At 31.8% G+C, this 27,527-nt stretch overlaps 1 protein-coding gene across 1 annotated transcript in view; it reads right to left on the bottom strand.

Moving 5' to 3' along the window:
* The window catches only part of LOC145311748 (hemocytin-like), a 78,122-nt gene that overhangs the window by 6,177 nt on the left and 44,418 nt on the right, over positions 1 to 27,527 (bottom strand). Inside the window, exons 68-89 of the mRNA XM_080150725.1 lie at positions 24,654 to 24,712; positions 23,759 to 23,879; positions 16,735 to 16,853; positions 16,213 to 16,339; positions 14,487 to 14,587; positions 13,771 to 13,879; positions 13,321 to 13,388; positions 10,976 to 11,051; positions 10,515 to 10,584; positions 10,129 to 10,216; positions 9,199 to 9,318; positions 8,570 to 8,719; positions 8,186 to 8,369; positions 7,727 to 7,806; positions 7,149 to 7,211; positions 6,548 to 6,626; positions 5,971 to 6,071; positions 5,446 to 5,542; positions 4,969 to 5,030; positions 4,361 to 4,474; positions 3,986 to 4,075; positions 102 to 221 (exon numbers count right to left, since the gene is read on the bottom strand). Coding sequence (XP_080006851.1) covers positions 102 to 221; positions 3,986 to 4,075; positions 4,361 to 4,474; positions 4,969 to 5,030; positions 5,446 to 5,542; positions 5,971 to 6,071; positions 6,548 to 6,626; positions 7,149 to 7,211; positions 7,727 to 7,806; positions 8,186 to 8,369; positions 8,570 to 8,719; positions 9,199 to 9,318; positions 10,129 to 10,216; positions 10,515 to 10,584; positions 10,976 to 11,051; positions 13,321 to 13,388; positions 13,771 to 13,879; positions 14,487 to 14,587; positions 16,213 to 16,339; positions 16,735 to 16,853; positions 23,759 to 23,879; positions 24,654 to 24,712 — 2,198 coding nt within the window. The remainder of the gene's footprint in view (positions 1 to 101; positions 222 to 3,985; positions 4,076 to 4,360; positions 4,475 to 4,968; positions 5,031 to 5,445; positions 5,543 to 5,970; positions 6,072 to 6,547; positions 6,627 to 7,148; positions 7,212 to 7,726; positions 7,807 to 8,185; positions 8,370 to 8,569; positions 8,720 to 9,198; positions 9,319 to 10,128; positions 10,217 to 10,514; positions 10,585 to 10,975; positions 11,052 to 13,320; positions 13,389 to 13,770; positions 13,880 to 14,486; positions 14,588 to 16,212; positions 16,340 to 16,734; positions 16,854 to 23,758; positions 23,880 to 24,653; positions 24,713 to 27,527) is intronic.

Here is a 27,527-nt window from a genome sequence, read left to right as displayed (position 1 = left end):
ATTAAATCAATGGTTGGAATGGTTGGGCTAATTTGAACAAACCTATTTAAGAGTAGTACATTATCATTTGAATAATGAATTAAAATCTAAATTAAACCAACCTTATCACAATTAATATCACAGTGAATCTGTTTGTATTTGATGGAAATATCCGATGTTTCTTCATCTTTGACACAAGAGTATTGATCACAAGGTGTCGCCCCTGTCCACATATCTCCAACCTACAGGAATTAACATATAAATAAGACTAATAGGACGCGTACTTACAAGGAAGGGTGAAGGTTTTTACCTCAATCCCCTTTAATGAATTTTATCCCTAGTGCATACGCAAATGTTAGGTATTACCCCCCCCCCCCCCGATTTGCAACAAAGTTCAAAGCTTTCATCATCATCAGACGCATCTCTCTTTTTGACTGTGAAGGCCAGAGATTACGGACACCTTGTTCCTCCATGAATTCCTGCTGTCTTTGGCAAGTTTCTCAGCTTCTCCCCATGTTAATTCCAAATTAAAGAGGTCCTTTTCAGTGCTCCGCCTCCAGGTCATTTTTGGTTGTCCCCGATTACGTTTACCAGTGGTGGGGTTCCATTTTAAGCACTTTTTTGGAAACCTATTTTGTTCCATTCTGAGCACATGTCCTAGCCACCTTAGTCTTTTATATTTCACTTCTGCTTCAATACTTTTGCACTTGGTCTTAGCATACAGCTCAAGGTTTGATATTTTGTTTGGCCAGAATATTTTGCAAATTCTTCTTAGGCAGCTATTGTGAAATGCATTAAGTTGATTTGTTTCAGTTTTCACAGTTCTCCAGCATTCCGCTCCATAGAGAAGAACTGATTTCACATTACTGTTGTAAAGTCTGATTTTTGTTTTCAGAGCAAGTTTCTTTGAATTCCAAACGTTGTGTAGACTGTTGAAAGCAACCCTAGCCTTATCAATCCTGGTTTTAATATCAGCTTTTGAGCCATTTTCACTGCTGATAACACTCCCCAGATAGGTGAATTTGTTGCTTTGTTTCAATTGTTCACCATTTATTGTTATAGTTTGATCAGGGTTTGTAGGTATATTCATAATTTCAGTCTTTTTGACATTAACAAAGAGCCCGACTTGTCCTGCATATTTGACTAGTCTATCTGTCTTAGCTTGTAGATGTTTAATTGTTTCTGAAATCAGTGCCAGGTCATCAGCAAAGTCCAGATCTTCTAGGTGTCCTAGTATGCCCAGCTGGAGACCACGTTTTTTGTCCTCTGTGGTTTTCTTCATCACCCAGTCAATGACCAATATAAATAGAATAGGTGATAAAATGCATCCCTGTCTAACTCCAGTGCTTATTTTAAAGAAATCAGATGTCTTATTGTTTCCAACTGAAACACAGGCTTGGAAGTTGTCATAAAATTTAGTTATCATAATTATCATCTTTTCTGGTATACCATAACTTCTTAGTATTTTCCAGAGTGTTTGTCTGTGTATGGAGTCAAAGGCCTTAGAGAAATCAACAAAATTCACGTGAAGTGGCTTGTTAAATTCAACACATTGTTCAATAACTGTCCTAAGGGTGAAAATTTGGTCAACACAGCCCCTTCCAGCACGGAATCCAGCTTGTTCTTCTCTCAGTTTATTGTCAATTTTCTCATCAATTCTGTTTAAAATAACTTTACATAGGACCTTGCTTGGGATAGAAAGCAGCATAATTCCTCTCCAATTATCACAATTGTTCAAATCTCCCTTCTTAGGTAGTTTTATGATTATACCTTTAGACCAGTCCGTTGGTATCTTTTCTTGCCTCCAAATTTTATCAAAAAGATCAGTTAGAGTCCTAGCAGAAAGATCTATGTCTGCCTTAAGCATTTCGGCAGTTATCAAGTCAGGTCCTGGTGCTTTGTCATTCTTTAGGCTATGTATAGCAGCTTTAACTTCTTGAATAGTTGGTGGTCTTATATCTATGTCTATTTCATGTCCTGGTTCTGGTTCAGCAGTAATTTCTGGTTCAGGTCTGTTCAACACTTCTTCAAAATGTGATTTCCACCTTTCAGCAATTTCTTTTTCTGTAGTGAGTAATTTACCATCTTTAGCCTTGATAGTTTCACCACTCTTTTTGCTATATTTGCCACTTAATTGCTTGGTTATGTTGTATACTGTTTTCATGTTACCAAAGTCAGCTGCTCTCTGGGCCTTTTCAGCCAGATTGTCAATGAAATCTCTCTTGTCTTTCCTTGTGCACTTTTTGACTTCTTTGTCTTTAGCAGTATATTCAGCTTTTAAATTGCTCATGTCAGCCAAGTGTTGAGCATTATGGATTTTGTTTTTGAGCTTCTTTCTCTCTTCTATTTTGATCCATGTTTCTTCAGAGATCCAGTCCTTTTTCTCTGGTTTCTTGTGTCCTAGGGTTTCCTTAGCAGTAGATTGAAAGTTTTCTTTAATTGAAGTCCATGTGATCTCAGTCTCGTCATTTAGGTCCTCTAAGACTTGAAATCTATTTCTGAGTTTTAAAACAAATTCATTCTTTATCACAGGGTCCTTTAATCTTGAAGAATCATATTGTCTACCAATCTCACTCTTTTTATCATGGCCAGTACGCTTCAGCTTTAATTTAATCTTACTGACAACTAGTTCATGGTCACTAAATATGTCGGCTCCTCTATAGCTCCTACAGTCTTGCATTGATTTGACCCATTTTCTATTGATCATAATGTGGTCAATCATGTTTCTTGTTTGTCCATCAGGTGTTGTCCAGGTATATTTGTGAATGTTTTTGTGTTGGAATAATGTACCTCCTACAACCATATCATTATTTAAACAGAATTCAAGTAAAAGTTCTCCATTTTCATTTCTTGTACCTATGCCAAAGTGTCCCATTGCATTCTCCACTCCAGTCCTGTCAGTTCCTACTTTAGCATTCATATCTCCAAGAACTAGGCACATGTCATGTTTGGGTACTGAGTTTCTGATTGATTGCAGTTGATCATAAAACTCTTGTTTTACTTCTCTATCTTTGTCATTTGTTGGGGCATAGCATTGGATAATGGTCAACTTGCAGTGCCTTGATTGGAATCTAGCCTTAATTATTCTGTCTGATATAGGTTTCCAGTCTATTAGTGAATTGACATGTCGTTTTTGAATAATTATAGCAACACCATACATATGTTGGCTTTCATGACCAGAATAAAGTATTAGGTGGCCATCTTAGGTTGTAGTTTGTCCTTGTCCTGTCCATCTACATTCGGCAATTCCAAGTATTCCAATATTGTAACTTGTCATTTCTTTAACTACTTGGGCTGTTTTAGTTGACTCATACATTGTTCTAACATTCCAGGTTCCTATCTTACAGCTTTGCTTAGAACTTATTGGTCCTGTCATCAAGTTGATAGCTTCCTTTCGGATTTGACCATCATCTTTCATATTCTCAGTAAACTGAGCATCAGTTCCAACAGTTCTTGTTTCATGTACACCTCTGGCTGTGTGAAAGCCATAAGTGTTTGAGGTTCTGTGGGTGTTTTCTTGAACAGATTTTTTTACAGGTAGGATAGTTAGTCCTACGCAAACCTTTCATATCCCTGGAAGGAAGGGTGACTGGTAAGGGGAGGGACGTCAATATCCCCCAGTACTTCAAGAAGTACCTCCTGCCCTTTCAAAGCTTTAGTTTTTACAAATCAGTTCAAGTTTTTACATTTCATAAAGTTAATGATAAAAAATCTTTTATTCTTTTTTTTACAAGCGGCTACTCCCCCTAGAGGCCTCTAGGGACACGTAAAATTGTTTCTTTTCAATCTATTTTAAAATCAGCAATTTGTCAAAAATATTTTGTATAGTTGTAAACCTTCCCAGGACTTATGAGAAGCTACCCTGTTAAGGAGATCCCGATAGGTTCATCAGTTAGCGAGATCCTTCGGTACAGACAAAGAGACACACATCCTGTTACTTTATTATATGGATTCAGCCTAAATATTCTTAATATAGCAAATTATATTTAATTTTAAAGAAATTTACCTGTTTTACCTCACCATTGTATTTACAGGCAACCTTTTTCCAAGTTGGACAACATACTCCAGGATAAGTTATTTTCTCATATTCATATTCCTACAACATTGAAAGTATACTTATAAGTTCTATCAGATCTTAGAAATATATTTGATCATACAAAATATCTATTGATTATTTCAGTCTCTTAACTTTTCAACAAGGAGGGGTAAATTTGTTAATCATAAATACAACTGGAAATTAATTTCTCGTCCATTATCTTATCCAATATTTTAAACTATTTCCAAACTAAATTAAGCAGAATGTTCATGAAAAAACCACGTAGAAAATTATTAATTATTAAGAATATTCATTTATTTTCTATTGTCATATCTCTGCAATAACCTGATAAGTAGGGGGTTGAGGACACTGCTCAGTTGAACACTGGACCTCAGGTTGTCCAGAAGTGGCCTTACATGTACATGTCTTGCAGATATCCTCCTTCCAGGTATCTCCAACCTGCATCAAATGTTACATACTTGATTATCAGTTAATTTAATTAATCCTTATTTAATTAATATGTACGCCTTTCACTATTTTAGTTATAATACTAATTTCAACAGAGTAGAAAACAATGGGGTGCACAGGGTTTTGTGAGGCCTTCATATAGTAACAATTTTACGGATGGGTACACCCTTTCCCATACACGAATAGGGGTTTATCTCTAAAAATTTGTTATTTACAGCAGGAGTCTTAAAATGCTATGATAAAAGCTCTATAACGCTCTTCTGAAGATTATTTAGGTTACTTTTTTTACTATGCCTAACCCCTGTGGGGGACCCTAACACTGCACTGTGGGGAAACCAAGTACCAAGTATACCATAACCTGACCTAAAGTGATAAAGAAACAACCAAAAACTGCCCCTTCTCACCCATTATTTAAATTTTATTCAAAATAATTGGATGGGGTTTAATTTTTTAGAATAGGGAATTGAGGGAATTCACCGACATACCTGCTTAAGTGAAGCTTGTTGGGTGTTTTGAGATTGGTAGATGCATACATCTTTAGGCCTCTCTAAATATTTAAAATAAAATTGTAAATAATAAGTTAAAGTTTTTAATTGTCCTTAAAATTTTTAAAATTTAGACCAGATTTGAAAATAGATGATTATGAGGACGATAAAATATTAAACAAGTACCAAATTCTGACATTTGGCAACGAAGCCTATAAAAATTACATCATACTGGCTTACCATTGATCAATTAAAATGTATACTGGCATGCCATTGGTAATTTAGACAGTGTATGGGCCTATCATTGGTCATTTGTATTGTATGACGTCATTTTTATAAAGAGCTTTATAGAAATTGCAAATAAAATGTTTAAGTTTCTAATTGTCCTTTTAATTTTTAAAGTTTAGACCAGATTTGTCAATAGAAGAACTATGTGGACGTTAAAAATTCTGGCTTTTGGAAACTTGTAATTTTTACCGCAAATATATTCTGGACAGCAATTAGATGAATTAATCTGCCTGGCCTCATAAAACTGGGCACAGCTTTCCCTCTCACAGGAATCCAAGTTACACGTCTGAAACAAGTTCACTTTATAGAAATCTTTATTTAAAAGTAACAGAATGTCGATTTGTCAGTCTGTGTGTAATAGAATATCTCGCTGGCCGCTAGACTGATTTGGCTCACCTTTACAGGGAAGCTTCTTGTAGGCCCCCGGAAGGTTTTTTTACAAAGGGTAAACTTAATCTTCCAAAGATAAATTAAAATAACCACTATCTTCAACAAAATTATGTTTCTTCTAAAACCCTTCAACCCCTTTAAAGTGACCAAAAGGCCTCTAGGCGCATATACACTTTTTATGGGCGTGTTGAATGTAGATTTTATAAACCTTTTCATGAAAGTTATCCATTAGTTTCTTAAAGAGGAATATGGGAAATGATACCAATAAAAGAACTCATACTCCACACACACCCTCCCCTGAAAAATCTAAAATACAATACTTGCCTTGATGTAAACCTGGCAGCAGCCAGACTTGTCCAGTATCCATTGTTCACCTGGAGCAAGGTCGCCAGATTTACTTGCTGCTGGACAATTCTGTATGCACTCTAAAGTATATCGATTTTTTGTTCTTCCCTCGATATGTCTATCTAACACTGAAACTCCCCGTCTTATTTTAAAATAAATTGAAAATAATGGGTAGTAGGCTTTTTTCTATGCCTAACCAATGCAGAGGACCCTAACCCTGTGGGTTTCATACCTGGGTTACCCTAAAATAACTTTTCAATATAAGAAGGGACGGGGGTTTCTTTGCACATATAGGCAATTTAGGGAAACCGCCGATTATCTTGTATGCTTTGTGCAAAATTACTAATCAACTGGACGATCAATTCTATTATATAAAGAAGTTAACTTTTTGTAGCGAAGGATCTCACTAACCGCGGAACTACTTTACAGTAAAGCTTCTTGTAGATCCCAGGAAAGTTTTAGTATGGTTTTCGGCCATTTTTCTGCCCTTCCATATACCTTTGAATAGTGAGCCCCTAGATGCTAGGAGCGCAACCGCTAGTATTATAAAACTTACCACAAACATAAGAAATGCAGCCATTATCTCCTGTTATCTTTTTTAATTCCTGATCTTTAGCACACGTAGGTTGGGTCACCTAAAACATTCATTATCAATTTGCAGACTTTGTATGCAATTTGTGTGCAGTCTACAGTGTGTTTTTTTAAAGGGACAACAGTATTTTTCCCAAATGCCTTATATTATAAGATTAATGGTCCATGACTAATTTAAATGATGTACAAAAAAGCGTACAATTTTAAAAGTAAATTTTAAGTTTTACCTCCCTTAATTTCAACATCTCATTCAATATCAATTTGGAAATAAATTTAATTTTTACACAGTTAGGGACTTTGGAGTGTAAATCACACGTGTACCCAAAAATTGTATAAGTTAATACTATTATTTGTTGGTACTTTTATCAAATCCTAACTGATTGGTTCAAACAAATATTCCTAATTTTCAAACAATAATTTTAATCTATAAAAAGGGTAATTTAGTTTTTATTCATTTGAGATGGACACTGATTTTATCATTATTTGACTTATCTTTTAAGAACCCTCTACTCTCTCCTTTCAAAACTGTATTTAATTATCCTGAAGATTCAAAAGTATTTCTCTACCTGGGGGCAAGGTTTTGTGGAAAGTTGGCATTCTTGCACTGGACAACATGCATCTCCCTTATCCTTGATGAAATAAAATATGAAGAAGATAAAAATAAATAATCAGTAGCTTAACAAACTTCTCTGAGTAGTAAAAGCAGCCTGCAAACAGTCTGACTATATTCAAAGTAAAGGTGAAAATAATTGACAATTAAAATCAGAACAGTTTTCTCTATTTAAAATCAAAGTTTTAGACAAGTAAATGTATTGGAATAGTTAGACAAAGAGAGAATGAGGAAAATAAAACATTTTAGAACAATCTTTGCGTGAATAGAATCACAAAAATATAACATATTATCACTTTTTTTTCCAATGCTTTATTCTTTCCCTATACTACCTTTCCTTCTTGCTTCTACAGCATAACTTTTTATTAATTTGGACATAATTGCTCTTGTTTAAATTTGATTTTAAAAGCTTAGTTCACTCAGTTCTACAATAAAGTATATTTTTTTCTCCATATTCAAGCCATTGAAGACAGAATGAAACCCTTTTAATGCTAATTTATATTCCATTGATCAAGTCCTGTATCCCAAGTGTACCTGGATGGTTATGAGCTGATATCCAGGAGAACAAACAGGATCTTTACATTCCTCCTTTGTACACTCTATTTCACCTAATTCTAAAGCAAAAAAAAATATATTTTTAGTAGTTCAAAAACTCTTTCATTATGGTGTGTCTGTACATTTGCACAAATACACACAATCTTGCTTTTAAGATACTGTATTATTTACTTTACTGATTTTTTTTTCTCGTTCAAACTCTGCATTTACTGCAAAAATCTAAATTTTCTATGTTATATAATACTTTTTAGTAGCTGTATATGTGATTTTCTCAGATATTTAAGATACATGTTATAAAAGACAAATCTATTGATTTTTTAAAATGGTTTTGTGGTTTTATACATTTTAAAGAGGATATATGTTCTCTCTTTGTAAATTATAATATTTTTGGGGTATCTGTTATCCTTGTACACTAATAATTAATTGTGTACATAATACCTGTGCATGTACACTGTGTACACACTTCCTTATTCCAGGTGTCTCCAATATTATGTACAACTAATGAGACATCTGTACACTGTACACACGTGTCACAACAGCCATCAGCTGTTTTGCGGATGCTAGCTACTGGACAGCTGGAGTTCATATATGGACAGCTGTTTTCCTCTCGCACTAGGACTGCCTTAAAAATCAAATCTTACAATTTCTGTCTAAAAACGTCGGACTCTGTTTTTATTATGAAAGTTTATAAGAGATTTAAAGTATTATAGAAATAAAATAATTGATAAAAACACCAAGCTTTCTAAACAAGGCAAATATTTAAAAACTTAAGATGATTTTATTATCTTTTTATTAATTCAATACATGCATAAAATGAAATACCTGGTCAAGTTGAACTTTACAAATAAGCTTATGACACTGTTCCTCAACAATTTGTCCAATATCTATAAGTTGACCGTCATCAAGTGTACATTGTTCTTCTTTACAATACCCACAACATGTCTTCTCATCTCCTGATATATACTTCGAACCCTAAAGAAAAACAATTATTTTTGTAATCCAAAAAAAATATTTTATTTTTTTTCAATTATTTTTAAAACAAAGCAGTCCTATTTTGTTTATGTTGAGATTGTTTAGTATTTTAGTATGACCAGCTTGGCTTTGTATTTAAAGGGATGAGAGGAGCATAGATATAGCTTAAAACCATCCAAAGACTTAAATTTACTAATGAAGCAGCCTGAAGCAATCCAGTAATATAAGATAAGCTTTCCTAAAATGGAGAACTTAATCAGTTCAGTGGTTAGCAAGATATTGACGGATACACTGAAAAACCTTACTACTTTAAATTGTGGGATAATAAAACTTCCTGTAATTGAAAAGGCTAGGGTTAATAATGAAAATTAATTCTTAAAAACTAAAAAAAAACTTGCCTGAATTTGGTTTCACTTTCGCACGCTCATAGAAGGACGTACAAAGTCATAGAGTAGATGTGCCATCAAACTAAATATCACCTTTGGACAGTCTTCATTACAGTTTTCTCTTTTAATTTGTATATCTGCCTCCCCATTAGAATCCTGTCCACAGGCATACTGCTTACATACATCCCTGCTATCTGACCATGTAGAGTTCATCTTAAAAAAAATATTTTCTTCAATGATCTTCAGGGATAAGACATTAGATGGAAATTTGATGCACACTTCCAATTTGTATGATGAAAATTATTGGTTAAAGTTTTTAGGAACAAATTAAGATTTAAGAAACGTCATCCCACAATTATTATGCCAAATATTGAGAAAACGTGTTTGTAAAACTTTGGGCACCAGCATTATTATGAATATTGCAATTTACTAACACCCTATGGATTTAATCATGAAACGGTTAGGAATACTTAGCACAATAGATAGATAGAAATTATGTATTGCTCTATGATAGACTAGCGGCTACGCCCCTAGAGGCCTCAGGGGCACTTGAGGAGGAGAGTGTCGAATTTAATAATTCAATTTCTTATTTTAGATTTTAAAAGAATAAGTTAAAAAATATTTTACGTTTGACGCTTATTTTTCGTTGAACTCTCTTTCTAAAATTGGGAAATTTTAAAAAAAATTAATTTCTCTAGGGAGGGTGGTGGTACCCTCCCCCCAAATAGTTATAAACCTTCCTGGGACATATGAGAATCTACCCTGTTAAGGAGAACCCGATCGGTTCAGCGGTTAGCGAGATCCTTCGGTACAGACACACAGACATCCTGTTACTTTAGTATAAGGATTAAGATAGATATACCTGTGTATATTTAAATTTGAATTTGGAAAGTGACATATTAACTTTTCTATTTTTCAGTAAAGTTTCAGCATATGTTTAAAGTAACATTTTCTTGTTCATATAAAAGATTAGGTGAAAATTTAAGTTTGAAAAACACGATTAAAAATTGTCAATTTACCAACCTGATAATTAACTCCTTGATACAAACACGCCACTTTTCTATAATCATAGCAACATTCCCCTTCTTCTACTATGTCCTCCAAGACGTACCTAATAAAAACAAGGATGTCAACAGCCATAAATAGCAAAGCGCAAAACGGAGTGACCAACCAAGTCAGTTGAAGAGTAGTTTTTTAGTGAACAAGGGTGTTGACAATCTCATATCCAAATCACGCATGCCCATGAACAAATGAGAAATAGTTTTTAAAATATTTAGGCTAAAATACAAAGTTTTGCTATAAAGTAAAAAATTATAACTAGGTTTAAATTTGATGGAACAATGTTTACTTTTCATCCATTAAACGCTCTTAAAACGTCATGAATAAAATTAATAAAAATATTGAATCACCTAAGTTTATCCAAATTTTTTTGTTTGTTGTTACATCTTTGAACTGTACATACAGGCTCTGGGGCTTTATCTAAATTTATGACATAAAAAAAACAGTTGACAATATTAATGGTAAACACTTTTGAGAAAAATAATCAGAGCTATGAACACAATTTTAATTTTATTTTATTTCTACATACGCCGCTTTCACCGAGCCAAAAAAATGAAAAATAAAGGTGGAAGAATGGATAGTTTTTTGATTGTTAGGTGCTAGACATATGCAAAAACCTACGCCCCCCTTCTTACTTTTAAATAATTTCAAAATATGAGGAGGGATGCTTTTAAATATCGGCCGTCACTTTTACTGACAAGTAAATGCATTGCTGGCGTAATAAAAAGATTTAATAGAAATTAACTTTTGTGTATAAAAAAAAAACACAATCTAAATCATTATCTGTTAACTGTCGCGCGGTAGATTATACCTGGACACTCTGGAGTTGGCTTGGCAGGATTACACTTGCACCTTCGGCATGGTCCATCCTTCCAGGTGTCATCAACCTGAAAAGGGTTCAATTATTTAATTGAGTATGCATAGTATACAAGTTATAAATAAGTGAAATCACATTAAAGATATGTATAATTGATATTATACCTGTATGGTATGGTAGGAAATATAATCTATAATTCGAACTGTTCATCTGTCTATTTGTCTGTATAAGGGAATCGTGAATTTTTGTGAATATTCCCTATACTGATGAACATCCAGTATATAATTTTTACTTGGTCATGCTACAAAAGACCAATGCATATTCTTTTACTGTCTAATTATATATCAAATTTTTAAATGACTGTACTACTTAAAAGATCTCGTAGTACGAAACAATGACACTTAATATCACGACGATCTATAACAAACTTTATCATTTGGGTAACCAACTATTTTTTCTGTTTATAGATGTTTCTAGTTTACTAACGACAACAATAAAGGAGCAAACAATAAACTATTAAAGTACTTAAAGCAGCTAATAGTGCCTATAAAAATTGACATGGTACAATACAAATGACCAATGATAGCCCAGTATATATTTTACCATTGGTCAATTAAAATGTATACTAACCTATTATTGGTCATTTGTATTGTATGGCGTCATTTTTAGGCACTTCAATGTACTTTGATTACGCAATGGGAAAATCCAAAAATTCATTTAAAATCCAATTCAACTTTGAAACAGCAAATAGACAAACTATTGAGCTACAACTCATGACGTAACCCCCATATAATTCCTTATTGTAAATGAAATGCAATTATAACTTTGTAAAGTGAAGAACGTATTTAATTCTCTGTGGAACATAAAGTTTTTGATAAATTTGTTTACGTCATTGTTTGCTTGTTATTTATACATAGAATAGTTAGGAATAGAATTCAAAATAAATAAATTCTTAAAACCATTGGAACAGAGATTTAACTACATCTATTTTCATTTTTCCTTTAAATCTTTGAGTGGTTTTAGACTATTCGTAAAATGCACAAAAAATTATTAATACACTGAAAAAAAGGTTAAATAAGATAAAACAAAATTAAAAATTTTACAAAAATTTTATATTAAAAGAAGAAAACAAAATTTTTTTTGGATTTGTATTTCTGTCTATTCAACTAACAGAATATATTAGAATGCATTAGCAATCTTGTAATTTACTAAATCCAACATGATATATAAATCTTTGGTTAAATATGCTACCTCATTTCTTATCTACACTTTATTTTTCTGTGTTGCATATTATCATATAAAACCCAAATGTACATAACAAACATTCTTCCAGAAAAAGAAAATTCTATCAAACGTTTTTTTTAGGTAAAAATGACGTTAATTTAAACTAAATTCTTTCTAAATAAATATTCCCGTATACATTAAAGTTTGATTATTGACAGTTTTTTATTGTAAAATTATATGAAAAAAAACTTTAATTTCTATTAAGCTTAAAAATCTAACTTTAATTTTTCCTCGTTTAAATTATGAATTTTAAATGGAAACGTCAACGTTTATATTGTGTAATATCTAAAGCATTAATATTAAGATTAAAAGTTTTAATAACAATTTATTACCAGAAAATACACTTAAACTTTATTCAACACTTCTATGAGGAAAATATTTAACATACAATTAACCCAAGATAAGTATTATTTGCAAAAAAAGTTGTCTAACCGGATCTAATCAAACATTCTAGTATTTGAACAAAATTATATGTAAATGGGGGGGGGGGAGGTAAAGTGGCGATTACCCCCCCCCCCCAAACAAAAAAAAGATTTTGCGCGCTTCGCGCGCATTTGTAATACTAAATATTTAATTAAATTCAAATTACAACCCCCAAAAAATTTTACCCCGGAGGTAAATTTTGGGGGGCGGGTAAACAAAATTTATGCCTGCCAACAGATTTCAGGGGGGGTAATTACCCCCCCAAGCAAATTTTATCCCCGGGGTAAAAATTTTGGGAGGGTAAAAAATTTGCGGCGCGCTTCGCGCGCCATTTTACCCCCCCCCCAAAAAAAAACCGAATAACCCCCCCTTAAAATAATTTTCCCCCCCCCTCCAAAAAAAAAGCTTCGACGTCTATGAGATAATATTATGGTTTACTTGAAAATAGTAGAGAAATTTAAGAAGAATTATTATTTTTTCTCTTTGAGTTTGAGTGAACAGTTATATCGTTTAGTAAGAACTAATTTGTTCTTCAGTATTTGAAAGGGATAAAAAGTTAAAGATACAATTTTTGTTTAAGTAAAAAAAATCTTTTTTAATACATACATATATGTCAAGAAAAAAAGACTTACATTCATGGCAATAACAGAGCCAATATTAACATTCTTCATTGTGTACAGGCATTTGTCATCTGGCTTTTCTAAATAATAAAAATAAAAGAAAATTAATTACAACCAGTAAAATGAAGCAGCTTATTGTGCCTAATAAAAATGACGTCATAATATACTAATGACCAATGATAGGCCGGTGAACATTGTAATTGACCATTAACCAATGGTAAAATGTATAATGGCCTAACATTGGTCATTTGTATTGTCTGACGTAATTTTTTATTAGGCACTGTAAGCTGCTTCAGTAAAATTTTGAATTATCTTTCAAATCTGCTGAATATAATTCTTGTTTTAGAAATGGATTTATGACGGTTGTCCGTGGAAAAAAATATTTTTATAAAGACAAAAACCCATAGTAAGAACCGGTTTAATTCCAGAATAAAAGAGGCGGATTATGATGTAAAAACGTACCACAATAGTAACTAGGACAACAATCTACAGAGGTGGAGAGATTCATAGTTTTTATGAGATGGGTGGGGCACTGCACACTTTCTGGACAGCTACCACCATCACAGGCAACCTGCACAATGTTTATCATTTCAATATTTTGTTTAATAAAAATTTTAACTACTTTTTGTAACAAAAACTTAAGCGGTAGCTGGACAAAGTGTCTCATAAAATCAGTCTTTTGACGTCATAAAAATGAGGGATTATCATACTATTTTTAGGGGTTTTCTTTCCCACTTCTCTTCTCATCTCCCTTATTTTTATGACGTCACATGGTTGATTTTTGAGACACTTTATCCAGCTACCTTAAGCGCTTTAAAATTTTTCCCAGGCAGGGAGAAAAAAGGGCCTTGAACTATTAACTTTTTGATACTTAAAATTTTGCAAACACGTTCTCTCATTCGTAGGCTTAAACGATAACTTTGGGGACTCTAATCAAATCTTGATTGGGAAGTACAAACTGTCAATGTCCAAACTTTTCATTGTAACAATTATCTTAATAAGAATTGACATAAATTTGGTTCCTAGGTCGGTACAAGAATAATACAAAGAATTTTTCTCATTTTGAATTAAATATCAAACAACCATATAATGTAGTCTTTACTAAAGCTTAAAAGTAAAGTAATGTAACTTTTAGCCGTTTCCTAGACCTTAAGAAACAAAATAATACGATGTGAAACCTCAAGATAAGGACAACATCCAGACTCTATAGTCTCCAGTTTTTCTCCAGGCTTCAGGCTGAAATCCTCTCCATTCAGGGGGGGACACTGTTCCACACATTCTTGATAGATAGATAGATAGGTAGATAGATAGATAGATAGATAGATAGATAGATAGATAGATAGATAGATAGATAGATAGATAGATAGATAGATAGATAGATAGATAGATAGATAGATAGATAGATAGATAGATAGATAGATAGATAGATAGATAGATAGATAGATAGATAGATAGATAGATAGATAGATAGATAGATAGATAGATAGATAGATAGATAGATAGATAGATAGATAGATAGATAGATAGATAGATAGATAGATAGATAGATAGATAGATAGATAGATAGATAGATAGATAGATAGATAGATAGATAGATAGATAGATAGATAGATAGATAGATAGATAGATAGATAGATAGATAGATAGATAGATAGATAGATAGATAGATAGATAGATAGATAGATAGATAGATAGATAGATAGATAGATAGATAGATAGATAGATAGATAGATAGATAGATAGATAGATAGATGGATGGATAGATAGATAGATAGATAGATAGATAGATAGATAGATAGATAGATAGATGGATAGATAGATAGATAGATAGATAGATAGATAGATAGATAGATAGATGGATAGATAGATAGATAGATAGATAGATAGATAGATAGATAGATATATGGATAGATAGATAGATAGATAGATAGATAAATAGATAGATAGATAGATATATAGTTAGATAGATAGATAGATAGATAGATTAATTGATAGATAGATAGATAGATAGATAGATAGATATATGGATAGATAGATAGATAGATAGATAGATAGATAAATAGATAGATAGATAGATATATAGTTAGATAGATAGATAGATAGATAGATAGATATATGGATAGATAGATAGATAGATAGATAGATAGATAGATAAATAGATAGATAGATAGATAGATAGATATATAGTTAGATAGATAGATAGATTGATTGATAGATAGATAGATAGATTGATTGATAGATAGATAGATAGATAGATAGATTGCTACTCACCCTACCATTTGTATTTTTAGAAATAATCGTTTCCAGCTAAATTTTACCTCGAACTTTAACAGATCTGTTTTATAATACTTGTATTGTATTAAGAAACAATGACGTATGCTTAAGTTTAAATGGGATTAGAAACATTTCATTACAGCGAATTTAAATTTAAAAGAAATTAGAAATTCCAAGTGAAATTATTTAGATTCATTACATTAGAAAAAAATAGATTGATAAAGAACAGATCAAAATTTACGTTTTTAAATGAAAAGACAGATATGATTATAGAATAAATGCCAAATAAACAAAGAAATTTTAACTAAAAAATCAGAAACTCTTTATATTGCCTATAAAAACCATCATACAATACAAATGACCAATGATAGGCCAATACACAGACTTAATTACCAATGACAGGCCAGTATACATATTAATTGACCAATGGTAAGCAAGTATGGCATCATTTTTTATAGGCACGGCACAATAAAAAGAATATAAAAATCAGCCTTTAGCACATGATAACAGCTGAGCCAATTACATTTCGTTACCAAAGGACATACAAACAGTAAGAGTGAGTTGTAGAATAGATTCCCCACTAAAATACACTTCTGGTTACTTTATCTAATCTCTAGAATGAAATATTACCGCAAACAAGTTTCTGGCAACCATTTTCTAGAACAGTTCTGACTTGCTGGAATTTTGCACAGTCAGGTTTCACCAGAGGTTGGCTGCTGCACTCAGCTACAGCAGCGGCAGGGCTGCATACTTGCGACTAAATCATGAAAAAAACTTTTCAAATTTTATATTTATAACTTTTTTATCGCAGAAAGTCTAATACTATGGTATTCTACATTCTCATTTCATGGTCAATTTTTAAAGCATATAGTATATATAAAGGCTGGCCCTCGGCCTCTACCCAAGCAATTCGTATTAAATTCACACCAGTAGGGTATATAAGTTAGGCAGTATCTTGCCAATTGATTAAAAATATACATAGTTATCCGGTACTTTTACTCAAACGTATTTTTAGATTATCAACTCCCCTCCCCTCTCATAATTTTAATTTTAGAAGAAAAATTATCATGTGGACTTCTTCCAACTTTTACCAAAACTAACCTAAAATTAGTATCGAACAAAGCATCCTAATAAAAAAACTTATCCAAATACCTTACAACATGTTCCTGCATCCGTTCCATTTAAAGGTTTAGGTATAAATCCCTGCGGGCATATTACTGGTTCACATTTCTGTTCCGTGCACACTATGGATCCTTTTCCATATGAACCTTCTACAAAATACAAGAGAATTAAAAATAGATTTTTTACCCTGAATTGTCAATTGAATACAATAATCCGTCAAAACTAAAAGTTAGTTATCCTAGGAAAATTTTGTATCTATTTTATATATGCATAACACCAGGGGGATGTAGACTATTGCCATGGGGGATGTAGATAAGTGTAGAGGAAATGACACCCCCATAGTGAGATAAAATCAATCTTATTAGACGTTCACTCAAAGCCCAAAAATAATGGACTTAAAAGTGTATTAAACTGTATATAAGACATTTGCGAATATATTGATACCATTAATTTGCCTCTTAGATAGAAAAAAGTATGTGTTTTTAATATTTTTCTCTTGCTTCAAATCAAATTTCAAATTTGAGTCACCAAAAATGCTAAACTAATTTTTGCTCTAGAAGAATCAATTTTTGGAGTTAGAAAGTGCTTAATACCTCATTTTAATCGCCTGGCATTGCTTTATAATATACAGGTAATGACTTGGTTGTTTATGGAACAGCTGACTAAAAAATCGAGGTTTTGTGATAAACCCACTTTTGTTGTTGCTCCATAAATGATTTTTTTTTTCCTAATTTTTTTGGCTGTAAAGAAGCTTTATATATTCATATAACATCCACCTAAATTTGACTTTTGGTATTTTATTTATAACATCACCAGAGGGAATTGAATTTTGGAAAAAAATATCAATTTATATTTTACACTGCTATGCATTGTTCTTGTTCTTGTTTCTAAAAAAAAATTATATTATAAAAAAGAGAATTATTTAATGCTTCTATAAGTATGTTTATCATTTTTCTAGGCTAAATATAACTATAATTACACCATTTTAAAGTTAGACATCATAACATATTAACACAATTATTAAATCAGTCTGTATTATTAAGCTGGCAACTCTTAAAACAGCTGCATTTCATTATCCTATTATATATAGTAATTATTATATGTATAAACACACTGAATTTTTTAACTTTTTATTGATGGAATACATATGTTTCTCTATAAAAATAGATCATCAGTTCCAATTAAGATGTATAAAATAAGAATTTTAAAAAAATATATATATATGTCAATGCATTTTAAATCCTTTTAAAAGACTAAATAAGAAAGAAGTTTTAGAAAATTGTGCCCCCTGCGGGGTTTTTTACTGCTTATATCCTCTTGGGGTTTGTGGGGGGGGGGGAATTAGCATCTTTATATAAAAAGGGGGAGGTGTTTAAAGAGAATCTTTAAAGGAAAAAAATAGGTCATATTTTATCATTTGCAGTTTTACAAATTAATACATATTATATAAAGCTTTTTTGTCTGTAGCTTAACCCTTAACGGTTGGGGGGGGGGGGGTTGAACGCCCCCCCATCCGGTTTTTTCTATCTTATTTTCTGTGTGGGAAAGATAAAGAGCCCAAACTGCGTGACTTTTTAAGTTTGGGTATGACACATAACTTGGAGTTAGAATTTTTTGAATATCTCCATCCTGGCGGGCACAGGATGCCAGCAAACCTGGCAGGGTCATCCAAGTAAAGAGCAAAAATATTTTTTGACTTAAACAAAGTATTTTATCTTGCCAAAATACTAAAATATCCTCTAGTAGTACATCCTTATATGAAATACAGGTGTTCAAGTCAATTTCAGGTTCCAGGTATGATCCTGCAGGTCCTGATCCTCCAGGTCTCCAGAAATCTTTAAAAGGCTCCTATGGCCTCAATTTTTGACTTAGAGACTTCAAATTTTAAACTTAAGCTTTTCTTACATGTCTACATAACATATTAAAATTTCAAGATCCACCGCCGTTTTCCCGCAACCGCCGACTGCGGCGGCTGGCAGCTGCCAAGTACAGCTGCGGCCGCTGAAATTTATATTTTCAAATATAAAATTTACATAAAGATAAACATTTTCTGCAAAAAAATTGTTCTTCTAGCTTCAAAAATAAGAAAATTACAGCCGTTTGAAATTTTTAAGTAAAAAAGTACCTAAAAACAAAGGTTGTTAAATAAAAGGGTGAAGGAAGCGAAAATTGACTTTGACTTACTTAAGGTCGGAAATTCATCATAACACAGGGGACTTGTACAAAAAAATTTAGCTCTCTAGCTCTAATAGGAACTGAGATAATATGGGGGGGCGTTGAACGCCCCCCCTTCCCCCCCCCCCCCAACTGATTATGGTGCAGCAAGGGGCCCGACTGTTAAGGGTTAAGATTTCAGTAAAGTATAAGGCTATTTTACTAATTTCCTTACTCCTTTAATTACAGAGCTCCTAGATGCTTGGAGCGCAGCTGCTAGTAAACAAACAAAGTAAAACAATTCCTGAATAATTGATTTACAATTTTAAAAAGCAAAACATTTTTACAATTAGGATGTGCATATCCACGCCATGGTTAACTCTTTTTGTTAATTCAGGCGTGTTAGAATTAATCTTAAATGTTGGAAGATGATTTTTGTAGCAGTAAGGTACTTAACAACTTTATAATCATTACTTTATGAAAAGGGATGTCCCGGTGGGGGGGGGGGGGGGGGGGGTAGGGGGTTAAGGGTTATTAATTAATTTGGGGCAACCCCATAATTTTTAAATTCTTAATTTTTAATCTTCCTCTCTCCCCCCCCCCCCCCCAAAAAAAAATATAAAAAGCTTTGATGTCCTTGCCTCTATTATATAAAGATTACCCCACAAAATAAACATGGGGATGCCCAAATTTAGATATTTCAATTTCCCCCCCCCCTTCCCCCCAAATCAAAAAGCTTGGACGTCCTTGATTATGTAAGCTCATTTAAAACATACTGAAATCAATTTGTGTACAACAATTATCCTATTTAGTTTTTTAGTAGTGAAGCTACTCTATAATTCAAAATATTTGTCCGTCCATTGTCTGTCCATTCATCTGTATGTCTGTCCATTGGTATGTCTGTCTGTCTGAGACAGAAAGGTAAAAACGAGATTTTCTCGGCTTCTATAAAAGATAGAAGGCTGAAATTTTCATGGATTGAATATTCTCTCCCTCTATCAATACTCCATATTTTCATCAAGTTTCATTAGGATTTGCCAAAAAACTGGGGTTATATCAATTCCTACATTTCAAGTTTTCATGATTTTCTCTACTCCTATTCAAGATAGATGGTTGAAATTCAGAGATTGAATACTTTGATATTTTGAATAATTTTATCAAGTTTTATTGAGATTTACTTATTTTGGTTCTACCCAGGGAGTAAGGGAGGGGACAATGGATCGAATATTCAATTTTTAGGAGTCTCAGACTTTGGGGACTGGCTTAAAGGGAACATGCAAGATTTTAGCAGTTTCTAACCAATCTTGGGGACCAATTATGAATGACGTCACGCAAAATCATGCATAATCTCGCGGCAAACTAGCGCGTCAACAAAAAGATAAACAATAACAAGCAGACAGAATATTTTGATTTTGAAAATTATTTTGTAAATTGAATCATTACATTTTTTATATCTAATTCTTGTTTAATGTTAATTCATTCCGATTAGTGCGTTGTAGAAAGAAATTATATTAAGATTATTAGTTATTATGAGCAAAGCCTTTCTATAATTAGGTCCCGCACATTTGTACGTCCGTAACGGTTAGCTCTTTTCGTTACTTTAGACATGTTAGATGTTTCTTATTGATTTAATGTAAAGGCAAAAGTTTTTTGTCTTTAGCTTAATATTTCTGTAATTAATGATCCGATTAATTTCAAAATTTTAGGGAAAATTCACGAAGTCCTGAGTTGTTCAAGGTTTGTTTATCATTAAAATCTCAAGATGGTGTTATTTTATTTTTCTGTCCTGGATGCTAGGAGCGCAGCTACCTTTTATCCTAAGATATGTTACTTAAACCTTAAGATCTTTAAAATTAAGATGTACTTATGTTCTCAACTATTTTATTTATGTAGTATGAAATTTTGACGCAAGGTATCTCATTTTTATTTCGTTAAATGAAATAACTTGAGTTAAAAGTTCTGTAGGAAGGTAATTGTTTTAGTAAGTTTTGTAATATAATTATGTAAAGGCTTTTTCATGTCTAAGCTTTTTAATAAATACAATAAAAAAAATTTGGGTAAAAGATGTTGTAAAAGTAAAATGGTATGTTTCCTTAATTTTCCAAATTTTAAATAATAACAATTATGGAAATGAATTGTAAACAAGGGTTTTGATCTCTAGAATCAAAGGCTTGTAGTAAAGCATCAGTTTAAGGATGGTGCATTTCGAATTAAAAACAATTCAAAAAGTCAAAAATTTCCACTAAAGATTGCTATATTGCAAATACTTGTTTTATCTGGAAATATCTGGGTTTTCAACCTTAAAGGGTCACAACTATAAAATTGAATTAACTGCCCATTGTCCCCTCCCTTACTCCCAGGGTTCTACCTCAAACATAGGAGTCCCAAATGTCGGAGTGGACAAATGCAGGAGTCCCAAACATCAGAGTGGACAAACGTAAGAATGGGACAAACGCCAGAGTGGACAAACATCAAGGTGGACAAATGTCGGAGTGGAAAACATTGGAGTGGACATTGCTTAAGTAAAACCTAGGAGTGTCTACTATTTTAATAATATTACAATTTTGAAATTTTTTATACCCTTATCTACAAAATAATGACTATGGCTGCAGCGCTCGGCCCCCTAGCCTATATCCTAACCTAACCTAACGTAAAGTAATGGGACGAAGGTAGGGGGGCTGTGTTTGTATAAAAAAAAATTCAAAATTGAAAAAAAAGTTTGGGACTCCTGTGTTTGTCCACTCCGACGTTTGTCCCAAAAATCCTGCGTTTGTCCACTCCAAGGTTTGTCCCACTCCTGCGTTTGTTCCACTCTGACGTTTGGGACTCATGCATTTGTCCCTCCAATGTTTTTCCACTCCTACATTTGGCATGGAACCGATTATTGGTTGGGGTGCTAGTTTGATTCCTAGATTTGTAAGTTTTAAGGATTTTCTTTACTCCTATTAAAAAAAATTTAAAAGGCTGGGTTTATACCCCCCATAATATATTAAGAGGGGTGATTACCCCAATCCTTAAAAAAATTACCCTTTTACAAGCACCTCCCCCTGGATACTCCTGCACTCCCCCTTGTAGTGACTAGGCCAACTTTATGGTCTCTGGTTTCAGGAAGCCCATTCAATTATGAGAAGTTCACATTATAAGAGCACGCTTATAGCATCCTCTCTATTAGCATTACATGTGTAATGCATTATAGACAGACAGATAGATATTGTGAGGGATCCTACACTTTATAACACCTTGTTTTGCATGGTAAAAATTGTTCCAATAGTTCTTGATATTGATATTTTATTTTAAAATTACAATAACTTGAATATAATGATGTTTAAAAAATGCTGAAATTATAGTTATATTTAGACTAGAAAAATGATTAACATACCTATAGAAGCATTAGATAATTCTCTTTAATTATAAAAATATTTTTTAGAAACAAGAACGAGAACTATGCATAGCAGTATAAAATATAAATTGATATTTTTTTCAAAATTCCAAAACTATCCAGGGTCCTATAAGAAGCATCCATAAAACAGAGAACTCAATAGGTACTGTAATTGTCGAAATCTTAAGCTGAAGACAAAAAAGATTACTACTTTATATAATATGCAGCTGTTTTAAGAGTTGCCAGCTTAATATTACAGACCAATTCAATAATTGTGTTAATATGTTATGATGTCTAACTTTAAAATGGTGTAATTATAGTTATATTAAGTCTAGAAAAATGATAAACATACCTATAGAAGCGTTAAATAATTCTCTTTTTAATAATATAATTTTTTTTTAGAAACAAGAACAAGAACAATGCATAGCAGTGTAAAATATAAATTGATATTTTTTTTCCAAAATTCAATTCCCTCTGGTGATGTTATAAATAAAATACCAAAAGTCAAATTTAGGTGGATGTTATATGAATATATAAAGCTTCTTTACAGCCAAAAAAATTGGGAAAAAAATATTATTTATGGAGCAACAACAAAAGTGGGTTTATCACAAAACCTCGATTTTTTAGTCAGCTGTTCCATAAAAAACCAAGTCATTACCTGTATATTATAAAGCAATGCCAGGCGATTAAAATGAGGTATTAAGCACTTTCTAACTCCAAAAATTGATTCTTCTAGAGCAAAAATTAGTTTAGCATTTTTGGTGACTCAAATTTGAAATTTGATTTGCAGCAAGAGAAAAATATTAAAAAAACATACTTTTTTCTATCTAAGAGGCATATTAATGGTATCAATATATTCGCAAATGTCTTATATACAGTTTAATACACTTTTAAGTCCATTATTTTTGGGCTTTGAGTGAACGTCTAATAAGATTGATTTTATCTCATATGAGTCAATCCAATAATACGAATGACGAAATTTCCCTTTTTTACCAAAATATTCTTGTGTTCTCAAACTCCAAATGATTTTGTTTTTAAGAATCTTCTTGAGTTTAGCAAATAATAAACTTTTAAATAGTTATTTCTTTCATCGTATTATAAACAGCTTTCCGCGGATATAGAATGTACAATTAGGCACCTCGGGGCTAAAAAAACTGGTTTTAATCTTATGATTGTACATTTTTATATTCGTAGCAAGCTGGATCCTATCCACCAAATTCGAATGAATACGAGAAAAATCTTTTAAGTACTTGTATAAATATATAAAATATGTAGTTTACAAATTAAACGCTGATTTTTTGTTGTTGCTTGTACTTAAAAGCTTAATGAGTTAGGTTTTTGTAAAGTACATTTCTGTTTTAATTAGTTTGCATACATCAAAAGAGAATATATTTTATAAAATGTACAAAATAGTTTTCTAAATAAGGGAATAATAAGGTAAAATAACGCTATGTTGTTATAATAACTATTTTGACAAATATTTTACGTTTATAAGTTGATTAACTTAAATCTAATTGTAACCTGAACATGTACAAGAAGTGCAGTCATCCTGTCTCCAGGTTTCATTCAGCTTCCATGAATAATTATCTTGCTGGCAGGTGATACAATTCACTGGAGATACACAGGCACCATTTAACATTACCTTAACGTTTAGGTTATAGCACAAACACTGTACTATAAAATATTCTGGTACTAAAATATTATTCAATTACGTTCTGTCATTTGTTGTCTTAAGCACTTCAGGAGCATTTATTCAAGCTTGACTGGTAGGTAAAAACTAGGAGTGTCCAAACTTTTAATACAATTTTAATATAAAGCAGGCGCCATTTTGTTTTATCATCATTGGGTATGTATATAAATCAATTAACAACTTAATAACAATTATTATTGAATTCTTCGTAAATGACTTTGATATTTATGTCATTTCTACTCATAGGTTAAACAAAAAAAACTGGATGAAGATGAAGGTATATAAGTTGGAAAGAATTTTAATGTTAGGGGGAGATTTGAAATCTGCATCAAATTTTAAGGATTTTTTTTTAAATGCGTTTTTTGTATAATTCTTTATCTAAAAGCGGAAATTCAATTTAAGTTAATTAATTTTGACATCTGTGATTGGTGGATTGAAAACTATCTGTGCTATGATTGGAGAAGCTTAAGTGACATACATCATTTAACCAATTAGATCGCAGATAGTTTTTAATCCACCTATCCTATTGGTCAAAATTAATTAACTTAAATTGTATTTCCGCTTTTAGATAAAGAAATATACAAAAAACGAATTTTATATAAAAAAAATCCTTAAAATTTGCAGATTTCAAATCTCCCTATAACATTGAAATTCTTTCCAACTCATATATCTTAATGAAGATGTTAAAATTTAAAATATCTATAAAGAAAAAAATAAAAGATTTACCAAATTTTGTTTGCAGACACAAGATGGTCCTGTCTCACCAGTACACACGGAATCTCTGTAGTAAGAACATTTAAGAACATTTTTTGGTTTATCCTATAATAAAGGTTTTACTTGTCTGAACTACTGAACAGATTGGGTTCTCTATTTAAATAAGTATTAAGTAGGTATTGTAAAGGTTTAAGCCTATTTATTTTTAGATTGAAGTCTTGAAATGGTTTTAAGCTATTTTTAGCACTCTCTGCCCCTTGTAATACAGAGCCCCTAGATGCTAGGTGTAGCTGCTAGTTGATTCATAATCCATTTATTCTATTTACCAAGCTTACTTGGCTTGATTTACAACACTAAGAGATGTTATTGATGCTGAAGATTTTTTTTCTTTGAAACATATTTCGTTATGAGGGAGCAATAGTTACTAATTTTCAATGTTATGGCCGAGATATTTATTTATGTTGAAAGTATTGAAAGTGCAACCTTTCATACCAAGATATTTTTTTGATAATTTAGTTAAAATTTATATCAAAATATATAAATGCTACCCGAAGTTTTCCAAATCCATATAGATAACAAAATACAATTTTCCACGAATATTAAAATAAAAATGATAAAATTTAAACCAGTATTGTTAGCCTGGGCCTTCGGACCCACGGGGCTAACAAAACTGCTTTTAAATACTTTTTATCTCAATATCTGCGGTAAACTGTCTATAAAATGATGAGATAAGTAACTATTCCGCGCTACTAATGGAGGGTGTCATCCTTGTTTTTAACCTGATCAACTGTAGAAAAAAAATGTGTAATTTAATTTCTCTTCTTCGCTTCACATTTTTCTATTTCCTACCTCAATGAGCACACATATTTTAGGTCGAGGAAATTGGAAAAAAATATTGTGAAAAACTGTCCACCCTTTTTAGGATAGTCCTATTTTACATGGATGAAGGGGACACTGGAATGTCCTTTGACGTTTTGACTTTACGTTCTCTAAGACGTTGACTTAAAACTTTGGTAATTCTTTATGGGATGGTACAAAATAAAAATTTTCAATTTGCGGAATTTCATTTTGTTTTTCATAATTTTTGTGCATGAACTTATCACCATTGTCTCATCCCTTAAGATCCATACCTTTTAACATAAAAGATTATTGTTTTGTATTAATTACCAAATCTATGCATTCCTTGCGTAATTAAGTTTAATAAAAGGAAAACCAACAGCCCCACCCTACATATCAAGGAATAAAAAAGGAAAGGGGTAAAAAAGCTTTTGTTTTATATGTCTCTGATTTTAATTAAATTTTCTGAATTTTAAAAAGATCTATTTTTTAAAGCTCCATTAATATAGTTCTTTTTTTTCATTTGAAGTATGACAATTTTTTATTTAGCAAAACCTGGACTCTTTTAACATTTGTAAAAGTGGTCAATTAGAACTGTCAGGGGAAATTGCATGTAAACATTGTTGATAGATAGAAATCATTTGGAAGAAAAAGCATGGACTTCCACGTGAACTTTTTCTATTTTCAATTTTCTCATTCTTAAATAGCTATTATACAATGTTGACTTTTTTTGAAATAGCCATTTCATTTGTTTATTCTTAACAACGATAACAATACCCAAAAAAGCAAAGCTCTTAAATGGAAGGACAAATTAACATTAACACGTGTAGAGTGGCAGAACTGAACAAGCAGAAAATAAATGTATAAGCTTTAATAAAATTGTAAGTTAATTTGTTGCAAAACTGCTTAAATACAGGACACTGTTTAAGTACATATTTAATTTTTAGGACTTTATCATAGAGATGCTTCGCTTAAAACATTGTACCTTGTTATAATAGGAATAAGAATTTCAAAAATCTAATAAATAGGATAAATATATCACATTGTCTCAACCATGACACTTTGGTTGAGCTTGACTTCCGAATTAGCGGGAAGTTCACGAGATCAGTTGGCGAACATACAAACCCCCAATACCAGGAACCATCAAGTTTCAACAGCAGGTTTGAATATAGATTTATTGATGAAATTATTTCAAAGACCTGAAATTACAATATCAATTAGTTCATAATTCCAGTTATTTATAACCACGTAATCTTATTTGCTTTTTAAAAATCATTTTTCTCTACGGTAAAAAATCTTTGGAAACTTTGGCTTTAAAGGAAAATTATTTGGTTTAATAAATCATTGTTAAATGCAACAATAAGGCACATAAAAATTACTAAAACATATATTAATCATAATTAAGTTTCATGCTTAGCTGGCTAAAGCCTTTTTAAAACTACATATAATCGTCCTATACACCATTCTTCCTAATAAAATTAACAAATTCTACCTGAAGTTCTTATGGTTTCAAATCCCTGATATACTAGGGTCGTTCACACACTATGAGACCAATGATAGGCCCAATTTTGTTCTCCGAAATCTTCACACTCTCATATCTCATTCAAAAGTAAAGAACGTGCGCATCAAAATAAACAAACAATCCATGCCGCGCCACATTATGAAAGGAAAGCCATGAAAGACGACATTTGCGCTTAGTTTTAGGATAATGATAAGGAATTTAATTTCGAACTTGATAAACACAAAGCTTCCTCGAAAAGAGGTTAAGACACACATAAAAAACTTGTTAAAAATGTTAAAAAGCAACATGTTTTAAATGGATGTACGACTTTATGGTTACGATTATAGTGTTGCTAATTATATAAAAGCTTCGTTTTTAAAATAAGATAAATTCTCTGGTAATAATACATTTTATAATCAATAGTTAAACAAAATGTATTATCGTCATGTATCTTAAGCTGTAATGTTTTTTTAAGATGATATTGTAGAATATGTTGAGAATAAAATATTTCCAAGTCCAAAAAGAAAAATATAACTTTTAAAATAACT

The sequence above is a fragment of the Acartia tonsa genome, chromosome 2 (assembly GCF_053477335.1).
Source record: "Acartia tonsa isolate MP-2025a chromosome 2, ASM5347733v1, whole genome shotgun sequence".
Taxonomy (NCBI): Eukaryota; Metazoa; Arthropoda; class Copepoda; order Calanoida; family Acartiidae; genus Acartia; species Acartia tonsa.
The sequence above is the reverse complement of the archived record's forward strand: the minus strand, read 5'-3'. Positions and strand labels throughout refer to the sequence as shown.